This window comes from Eleutherodactylus coqui, chromosome 13 (genome assembly GCF_035609145.1).
Source record: "Eleutherodactylus coqui strain aEleCoq1 chromosome 13, aEleCoq1.hap1, whole genome shotgun sequence".
Taxonomy (NCBI): domain Eukaryota; kingdom Metazoa; phylum Chordata; class Amphibia; order Anura; family Eleutherodactylidae; genus Eleutherodactylus; species Eleutherodactylus coqui.
Genome location: NC_089849.1, coordinates 91,267,493 through 91,278,166, shown reverse-complemented (window position 1 = coordinate 91,278,166; position 10,674 = coordinate 91,267,493). Strand labels below are relative to the sequence as shown.

At 47.1% G+C, this 10,674-nt stretch overlaps 1 protein-coding gene across 1 annotated transcript in view; it reads left to right on the top strand.

Moving 5' to 3' along the window:
- The first annotated feature begins 9,999 nt into the window (after positions 1-9,999).
- Positions 10,000-10,674, top strand: part of STX8 (syntaxin 8) — a 202,855-nt gene continuing 202,180 nt past the window's right edge. The window contains exon 1 of the mRNA XM_066586661.1: positions 10,000-10,081. Coding sequence (XP_066442758.1) covers positions 10,071-10,081 — 11 coding nt within the window. The 5' untranslated portion in view covers positions 10,000-10,070. The remainder of the gene's footprint in view (positions 10,082-10,674) is intronic.

Genomic DNA, 10,674 nt, shown 5'->3' with positions numbered 1-10,674 from the left:
CGCAGCGCTGTTAGGTCTCTCTTACATAGGCGTATGGTCACTGTGTATTACGCATTTTGCGTTCGGAATGCCCAGTACTATTCTCCCATAGACTTTAACTGTGCCTCTCACACAGATCCAGAGAAATACGCGTGCACCAATTTGGTGCTTATTACATGTGCATACCCTCCAGGATAGTGTATGGGGATTGTGGGCACACAGCAAGTATGCATGTCATTGTGTGCTCAGGCGAGAGACATGCGCACGGTGTGCAGAAACTTACGCCAGTGTGTGAGGCCTTAAGCAATTTTGTGATGAAAAACGGCATGACACTCTTGCCTCACCCTCCGAATTCAACTCCCCCTCCTGACCTCTCCTCTTTAATTCACACACACTTCCTCCCGCAGCAGCGCCGAGAAGAGGAGGGGCAGTGACACTCTGAAGACCAGGAAGTTTCATGGGTTTCATCGGTGTGGGGGACACTTACCACTGAGGGCCACTGTGGGGCTCCACTATTACTACTGAGGGCCACTATTACTACTGAGAGCAACTGTAGGGGGACACTATTACCATAGAGACCACTGTGGGGGGACACTATTACTACTGAGAGTAAAAGAGATGAAAAAGGAGGGTGGAGCAAGACCCAGTGAGAGGGGTGAAATAGTTCTGGAGTACAAAGTGTTTCAAATGATGGGGGTGCTGCCAACCAGATGACGCTCCACCAGGGTGGGTGTGAGTATAGCGAAAAGAATGTGGAAATAATACTGGTGTGAAGGCGCAACCCTCTAAGCTACTAGAAGATTATGGTCCAATGTGCGATAGTCAAAAAATAAAAACCAGCAATTGAAAACGCGTTTCGGGGACGAGCCCCTTGGTCAGTTTGGCTGGATTGAACACAACAGGATGCCTGGGGGTGACACAATTCCAAAGGGTTTTTGGATGTGCCAATTGCTGGTTTTTATTTTGTATGATAATAATAAAAAAGAAGTGCTTTAAATCATACGTCGTGATAAGCCCCGCCCCTGACCACATCTCTGTCCCGCTTTGATCCTGGGAAAATCTAGTCACCTTATTATAGGGGATGCGGTTGCATCCTGGCCCAGGAGCCTTAGGGGGTCCATAAGGCCTTAGCTCTTCATATAGGGAGCCCAATACTATGAATAAAGCATTATAGTTGGGGACCCTGTTACAGATTTTGCATTGGGGCCCAGAAGCTTCAAATTACGCCTCTGTCCAAGAGCGTAGTTATGGTGGTGCAAAGGTAGACGTCCTACTCCGACCCTGGTGCCTGATGAGGCCCAAAGCCCCTCTGTGACACTATAGGACTCCAAGCATTTTTGTTTTTTTTCTATTTCTGTTTTTTCCTCACCTCTTTTTAAAAAATTGTAACTCCTTTATTTATCCATCAATCTAACTGTCTGAGGGCTTGTTTTTTGCGGGACAAGTTGTATTTTTCAAGGGTACTCTTTAAATGTACCATATAATGTACTGAAAAACTTTTAAAAAATTGGAGAGAAAAAAAAAATGACATTCCATCATCCTTCAGTGCGTCTTGTTTCTATGGCACACAAACTGCCACAAAAATGACCTGATAACTATATTTTTTTTTTTACAACTTTCTACAACTTTTTTTTTTTAAAGATATTTAATTTTTTACAGTTTTTTTTCTGTCTCCATCTTCTGCGCACAATAGCTTTTTAATTTTTCCGTCGAGTGAGGGCTTATTATGTGCGGTACGTTCTGTAGTTTCTGTATGTATTTTTGAATACATACGACTTTTTAAACGCTTTTTATTACATTTTTTTCTTGGGGACAGGGCGACCAAAAAAGCACATTTCTGGCATCCTGTATTTTCTTTTTTGGACGATGTTCACTGACTGGACTTTTATGGACAAAGTAATACCAAATATGTGTTTATGTTTTATTATTTAGATTCTTTTATTGTAAATATGGCAAAAAAATTTTTTTTGAACTTTTATTATTTTTTAAAAAAATAGTAGTATTGTTCTTACTTTTACATTTTTTTTGTCCTCCTAGGGGACCACAACATGCGATGCTTAGATCGCTCCTGCAGTATGATGTAATGCCATAGCATTAGATCATACTACAATCTGACGGGCAGTCTATCAGGCCATCCCACAGGGATGGCTTAATAAGCTTAACTGCCAAGGCAGCCCTGGGGCTTTTCAGAAGCCCCAGACCTGCAATGACACCCGCACGGCTTCCTGCGGGAAGAGGGGGCGTGAAGGGCGTACTGGACCCCTGAACATCGTTCGGGGGATTTAAATGCTGCTGCATTGACAGCGGCATTTAAAGGGTTAACAGCCCCTATCGACCGCGTGGCTAGTTGGGGCTGTTGCCCGCGGGTGTCAGCTGTAAGAAACAGCTGACACCCGCGATGTATGGAGGGCGGTCGCAGCACGGTCGACCTTTATACACGTCCTGCAGCCGCAGGACGTAAAAACACTACGGGGTCGTCACTAAGGAGTTAAAATAGCACGAACAGTAGCCTTGAGGTGTCATGGCTGCCACGGCCTTACAGTCTCATCATTCATCAATGGTGTAAATAGACAACAGAAGTTTATCGTCCTTGTACCGTAACATGAAACCCATCCAACAGCAGTTATCCACAGCTTGTCGTCAATGATCACATAACGCACCGTAAACTGTGACCCATTGTGTCTAACAAGCAGCTAATTGTCTGGGCGCTGGCTGAGGTCTACAAGTCCCTAATATAAGGCAGCCATTGTTATCCGGGGACTGTGCTGCCCTATTACTACTGCTTCCTTATTGTCTTAATGGGAAACAAAACTGCACACATCATCCCCTGTTGTAGCCCGATTACTGTTCTGTCAGGTGCAAAGTGTCCCGTGGGATAGTGTGGTATAATGGTTGGGCCGGCGTGGAGACTTTCTGTTTCCATAGAGACTGTCACCATCTTTTTGCCAGCCTCACAGTACAAGGTAGGCCCTGTCACACTAATCACAGTGATCTGTCTGCTGTGCGGATCTGTGCAGGAGTTTGGGAGAAACTTGCCTTTGATGAGTAGCAGCATATACATGAAGGACTACTTATGGTAGTCCCGGATATTCATGAGCTAACTCCACCTACCTCACCCTTCAGCCACTGTCTGCCTATTAGGCTGAAAGCACAGGGGCATCAAAAGTGCAATTCTGGCCTCTTCTTTTCCTCTTCTGACACCATTTCCCCATGAAGTGTAAATAATGTTACTTTGATAGATTGTACTTTTATGGACGCAGCGATACCAAGATTTGGTTTTATTTTTATTTAGGTTCTTTTATTATAAATATGGCAAAAGGTCTTTTATCTAAACCGTTACCTTTTTTTTATGAAAATAAAACTTTATAAACTAATTTTTACATTTTTTTTACCCCCAATAGGAGACATGAAACCTCACAATCTCATTGCGGGGGGCATTTGGGACCTCCAAACATCGATCGATGCATTTAAATGCAGCTGTCAGAATTAATGTTTGCATTTAATGGGTTAAATGCAAACATTAGCGGCTGTCGTACTGGTTGTTTTCAGGGTGTATTCACACGGGTGGGTTTCACGCACGCGTTCCGCCCGGTAGCGATATGGATGGAGCTGACCCGTGACAATAACACATCGATTTCAGTGTCTATTCACATAAGCGACGCAGTGAGACTAAAAAGGCGCCAAACGTCCGATTTTGGGGCGATATTAACTCTAAACACCCCTTACAGTCTGCTGGATAGTGAACACTGTAAACTCATACTACGAGAAGTCTTTATGTAGCCTTATGAATGCTGAGGGGTTCTCTGGGACAGCTTAGATACATGGGCACAGCAGTCAGCAACATGCATGACAGGCTTAGATACACCAGCTTAGCAGACGGTATCACATATTATAGGGTTAGATGTACCGGCTTAGCTGCAAGTATAATACATGCTGGGCTTAGATACACCAGCTCAGTAGAGCGTACCACATATGATAGGATCAAATACACCAGCTCAGCAGATAGTATCACACTTGACTGGCTTAGATACATCAGCTCAGATGACAGTATCACATACGATACGCTTAGATGTACTGGTTTAGCGGACAGTATAATACATGTTGAGCTTAGATACACCATCTCAGCAGACAGTATCACATATGATAGGCTTAGATGTACCGGCTTAGCGGACAGTATAATACATGTTGGGCTTAGATACATCAACTCAGTAGAGCGTACCACACATGATAGGATCAAATACACCAACTCAGCAGATAGTATCACACTTGACAGGCTTAGATACATCAGCTCAGTAGAGAGTATTACATACGATACGCTTAGATGTACCAGCTTAGCAGACAGTATAATACATGTTGGGCTTAGATACATCAGCTCAATAGACAGTATTACATACGATACGCTTAGATGTACTGGTTTAGCAGACAGTATGATACATATTGGGCTTAGATACATCAGCTCAGTAGACAGTATTACATACGATACGCTTAGATGTACCGGTTTAGCAGACAGTATAATACATGTTGGGCTTAGATACATCAGCTCAATAGACAGTATTACATACGATACGCTTAGATGTACCAGCTTAGCAGACAGTATGATACATGTTGGGCTAAGATACACCAGCTCAGCAGACATTAGCACACCTAACAGGCTTAGATACACAGACTCAGCAGACAGCGTAGCATAAACTCAGCTCCACCCTAGAATGGTTGGTAATGGGGGTCAGTAGTCGTCATTAGTGATATACCGGATAGACACTTATGGGACACATCGGCTGACTCCTGGACAGTTGTTACATGAAGTCTCCAGTAGCCACCAACTTGCCCATCAGGCAGGAGTTAACAGTCCCGGAGCAGTCCTGCCCTCTAACAGCAGCGAGTCCCCACGTGTCTGCAGTGTTTGTTGTGTAAACTGGCCCTGGGGTTGGCGCACGTCACGGCGTCACCCCTCTCTTCATGTGACTTATCAGGACATCATATGACTCAGTCACTTCAATGGAATTAATTGCTGAACAAAAAGAAAAACAGCGGCTCTAAAGTCCCAGATCAGCGACGTTGGGCGATGAGCCTAGCGGGCTGCGGTGCGCCTCTTTAACTGTTGTGGAACTACAACTCCCAGGAGCAGCGCAGCAGGGCCCATTCAGACAGCCAGATTTTCTGGCCGTGTGCTTCCCGTGTGTTCTATGAACAGTGCATGGCCACATAGCGGCCCATTAACCCTTTCCAATCCAATTTGTATCCTGGTTTTCCCAGGGGGGGCTTACTCTTTTTCTGCCGTTATACAACGGCGCTATCTGCTGGCTAAAGCCAGTACTGCATGAGGTGACACATTGGATAGGATCCAGCAGCAGAGAGGCTGGCAATATACAGTAAGAGAACCCTGACGGATGTCTTCCAACATCAGAGCTGTACAGCCTTAACTCATAATGTCTTCAGAGGTCAGACAGTGGATTGGAAAGTGTTAAGCTATTTAGATGAACTAAAACTTGCTGCATGTCCTATTCTTGTTCTTCCATAAAAACGGACATGCAATGGAGGGTCCGTGCAGAGCAGACATATCCGAGCGCTGCGAGTTGCGCCAGTGTTGGCCATTACCGCATCAAAATGCAACTTGTAGATGGCTCCTGAATAATCCCTTATGCCGGCTTCAGACGACCGCGTGCGCCTGAATGAGTCAGATCTCGTACTATTTTGCACACGCATGACCTGTTTACATGAGCACGCAAAACACCCGCTATTTAGCCTCATGAGGTCCAGATGTGGTCTTTTCCCTGCGGTTTTATGCAGCGTATTGCGCAGGCATTGACTGCGATTTGCCCACCACCCATAAACTTCTATGAGGCCCTTGGTGCGAAAAAACACAGGAAAATAGAGCAGGTCCCACTTTTTTTGTGTATGGGGAACAGACGCGCAAACAAGACCCATTCATGAGCACGAACTCATTACGCACAAATACGGTTGTGTGAAGAAGCCTGTAGGCTGCCATCTGACACGGTGGAATTGCTGGCGGCGTCCCGCAACGGAACCTGCAGCGGAATATTGCGAATTTGTCTGCGCTTTTTAAATGCGGAACAGGTGCGGGATGCATATTGAATTCACATATCTATATTAATTACTCCCCAAATCCGCACCATTCGCAACCTGATTGGTTGTTTGGATTTACTCATTCACGGTGATTGGTTAATTGGTTTGGCTGATTCACGGTCATTGGTTGTTTAGGTTGGCTCATGTAGAAGTGAGGAGTAAAAAGCTAATATGCGGGGGGGGGGGGGGTGCTCAGATGGAAGCGTATATCGGACAGCCTATATACACTCGTGTAAATAAGCCCTTACACTGAGGGGGGCGCCTGCTTAATACTATCCTTGCACAAAAATAAGCCAAGCATGGATCAAAAGGGCAGCTCAGTGCTAGTCCCATGTATACTGTGTTTCAATATTTTTGTCCACCCCCTATACATATTTTTAATAAGGGGACAACTTAGAGACATATATGGCATTTCACCAAAATGTGTCATGCTTGCTGATAGAATGGATTCCAGCCCCCTCCAGCCTGTTGAGTCAGGGCTGGCTTGTAGCAAAAAGGTAAAGAGCAATGTCAAAGGTAGTTGGGATTCCTATATAAATATATATATATATATATATATATATATATATATACACACAGTACTGCAGAAAACGTGTCAAACTCAAGGCCTGTGGGCCGAATCCTGTCCGCCCAGTCATTCTAAGTGGCCCGTGAGGTCCGGAGCAGTAGGACTGGCTCTTTACTTTCCCTCAGAGGACAAAAACAACACTTGGCAGAGGTGGCGGTGCCAATAGGAGGGCGGGTGCCATCTTGGATCCTGAGCTCTAGCGTGTACATCCACGCTGCTTTGTTCATTGACTCCCAGGTGGTGGCACAGCTCCGACTCCCTAACCGGTACCCTAGCCACCCGCCAAGGGAGGAAGCTCTGTGCTAAAGAGGTGAAAGGACATGGATATTTTTGAGCGACTTTTGAGCGATAATTGTTGTGTCATTTACAGCGCAAGATGATCTCTCAAGATGAGCGATGACCTTGCGCTGCCAGCGGAGGATGCAGAAGACAAGCGGGGTGTCCCACCTGTCTTCTGCATACAGCTGTTACCCTGCTCCAGTGCCCAGCTGTTATACAGCCGAGTGCTCAGAGCGGAGAATGCAGAAGACAAGCGGGGTGTCCCTGCTTATCTTCTGCATACACGTTTTCTGCACTGAGTGCACGGCTCTTATACAGCTGAGCGCTCCGTGCCCAGTATGGAGAACGCAGCTGGACCGCTCTGTTCTTCATACCCCGCCTGTCATCAGGGAGCGGGATACAGCTGAAACAATAGTATCAGCTGTATCTCGCTGTGAATCCCTGATAAGGCTCATCGTTGTCTTTGAGTACGCTGAAAGACAACGATGAGCGACAGCTTACCGAAAACTACACGATGTCAGTGTGATTACACACAACGATTATCGCTCAAAAGACGGCTTTTAAGCGAATTTTGAGCAATAATCGTTGTGTCTAAATGGGCCTTAAAATAGAGGGACCTGCACAGCCGCGCAGAGGATCCGGACAGGTAAGCAGTGTGGGATGGGTGGGATGCTGCTGTGGCCTCCTACCCCCGGAATCCAACCTGCCCGTGGGCATGAGGCCTAAGGCCGACTTCACACGACTGGATTCCTATTGTGGAGTCCACAGCATATCGCACGCATTGAGAGGTATGTACTTTCGGTTTTTCCTTCACACCCGCGGACACAAATTGCATATTCCACAAGTGCAGGAAAAAAAAAAATCACAACATTCTCTATTTTGCTGCGGACGACCTGCATTGAAGTCAATGAAGACCGTCCAACCCGCAGCCCATACATGATTAACATTGCGTACGGGCCGCGGCTACCTGCGTCATCACCTAGTGGAGGTGTGGGAAATACAAATATTTACAAAATATTTTCTACGTATGACCAACGGCGAGCCTCCGCGGTCATCTGCATTAGATAATGCGGGATCGCCGGCCAGGGTCACAGCCGGATTCCGTTGCAGGATCTGGCTCACCCCTGTGCAGCCGGCCTAACAATAGGTTATGTTTATACAGTCTTAGGCCGGACTCACTGGTGTAATTTCATTTCGTATTACATGCGCAATATACACGGTGAATGGAGTCAATTAAAAGTACATTGATTTTCATTAATCTATTCACTCTTGCGTATGTACATCACATATAATACACGCTAAAGAAACACGATGTTCTATTTTACCGTGTATTACGATGCAGACGTATTGTTGTCTATGGGTGCGTATGAAACCGCTGTACATACGTAATTACATGGCATATGTGCGGCGTTTTATACGCATGTTCCTGGGAAAATAATAAGAAACCAGGAGCCGGTGCAGGGCAGCGTGGTGAGATACACCGTCATGTGCGGGCATACGTGATCACAAACGTGATGATACGCAGCTCCTCTCGCCCGTAGAACGCGGTGTTTTACCATACGGTCGTGTGAGCCCGGCCTCACAATTACAAACAGCCCCTTGAAGGCCGCCATGAAGCGGATGTGGCCACCGGGGCAAATGAATTTGAGATCCCTACTGTAAAGGCTTTAGGCAGGTGTGGAAAAAATGCTGCAAAGTAAGAAAGCTTTCAGAAATCGAAGGGTTAAGAGTTTATTGTTGTCAATTAACAGAATGCGAAGTGAATGAAGAGAGGAATGCCAATCCCATCAGTATCCGGGGGGACCTCCTTCGTCTTCATAACAGCAGCGGTGCTTCTAGGTACAATGAAGAAGGTTTGGTCCGGTGTCGACAATAGAGCAAAATATGATTGTTCTCAGCAGGAGAAACCAAGTCATCTTGTAGATGTGATACCCTAAAACACATGATGTTACAGCAAGCTTTCCAACCTCTCAGGGTTCTTCTTCCGGCTTAAATGAAATAAATCCAAAATCTGTGCATATTTATACACACACTTATGACAAGGCACAGACATGGATGTGAAGAATTTGCACTTAAAAGAATACTTTTTAGATACACTTGCACACAGTTTTTGAAGGAATGCTGCAGCGAGGTTGCAGTAGACATCTTGAAGAACTGCAGATCTTCTGTGGATATCGGCTCGCTCCTTCTGTCTCCTCATGTAATCCCAGACAGACTAGATGATGTGAGATCCGGGCTCTGTGGGGCTGTATCATCACTTCCAGGACTCCCTGTTCTTTACACTGAAGATACTTGCTATTGACATTGGCTGGATGTTTAGGGTGGTTGTGCTGCTACTAAATAACTTTGGAGCCAATCAGACGCCTTCTACTTTTGAAAAAGCCATACCATCTCCTCCTCCCCCCCCCCCCCCATCCTCAGTACAGACCTCAGGATCCCCCCATCTCCACCCAGACTAACCCCCATCCTCAGTACAGACTTCAGGATCTCCCATCTCCACCCAGACTACCCCCCCCCCATCCTCAGTACAGACCTCAGGATCCCTCCACGTCCACCCAGACTACCCCCACGCTCTCTCTGTACAGGCCTCAGGATTCCCCCTCCCCTCAGACGGTACTGGTGCATTATGTCTCCACCAGCAGAATGGGTGGATACAAACTACATGCCCATAATGTGGGATTGGCTGGCTTGGAGAATGGGTGAAGGCATAGTGCATGGCCCCAATTTTGGATTGGCTGGCCTGTAGCCCTCGATGCTGCACTGACTCTGCTCCCAGACAGACTGACATGTCAGCTCCCAGACTACCCCCCCCCCCCCCAATCCTCAGTATAGACCCTAGGATCCTCCCCCCAGACTATTCCTATTCCCCCATGCTCTGTACAGATCCCAGGATCCCCCCCATCCCCACCCAGACTAGCCACAAGTCTCAATACAGACCTCAGGATCCCCCCTATCTTCACTACAGACTTCTGCCCTACACCCCCTAATAAAGCAAGCCTCCCACACAGCTCCGTAGTCACTGCCTGTGCACGGCCGCTCGTTCCCGCTGCAGCTGTACAACGCAGAGCCCCGCCCACACCGCTCCGGCAGGAAGACTTGTCACGTGAAGAGGTGACGTCACCGCCTCTCAGGAGACAGTACATTCTAGCGGCTGGCAGCTATGGATCCCTGGTGGGTGCAGTATAACGCCGGCTCATATTATACCGCATATGTTAGACGGCGCGTTCATCTTGTTCTTGTAGTCCGCCGAGTACAACAAGTCCCAGCAGTACGTGCGGGGCTGGTGACAGTGACTCTACCTGCCGCTTCCTGGGGGGTGACAGGTGACCACTGTGGGGGCCGCCATTGTGGCTGCCCAATATAGACTAGGCAGACTGGGGGACTTGTCTGTGCCTCCTCATGACAGGAATATGTGACTGCTGGCCAATGGCTGCCCGTAGTTCACACCGCGTATTTACAGGCGCAGTAACCTCGGCAGGGGTAATACGCAGCGTCGTCTATCGTCCTGCGCAATAATACATTAATTAGGCTAATTGGCCGTTCCGCTGGCTGCGGCTTTTATTGTGCACGACTTGTGCGTGTATAAAGTACGGTAAAATACACAACGCCCATTCCGTAAAAACACTTGTGAATACGCTGGCGTGACTCCGCCCCGAGGGTTCGTTCACGGCATCGCCGCTGGTTCGCTTGTTTATTAGAAAAGAGGAGAAAATGGCGCAGCGAATTGCGTTATTGTGTCCCGTAAACTAGCGGGGAATCCAATG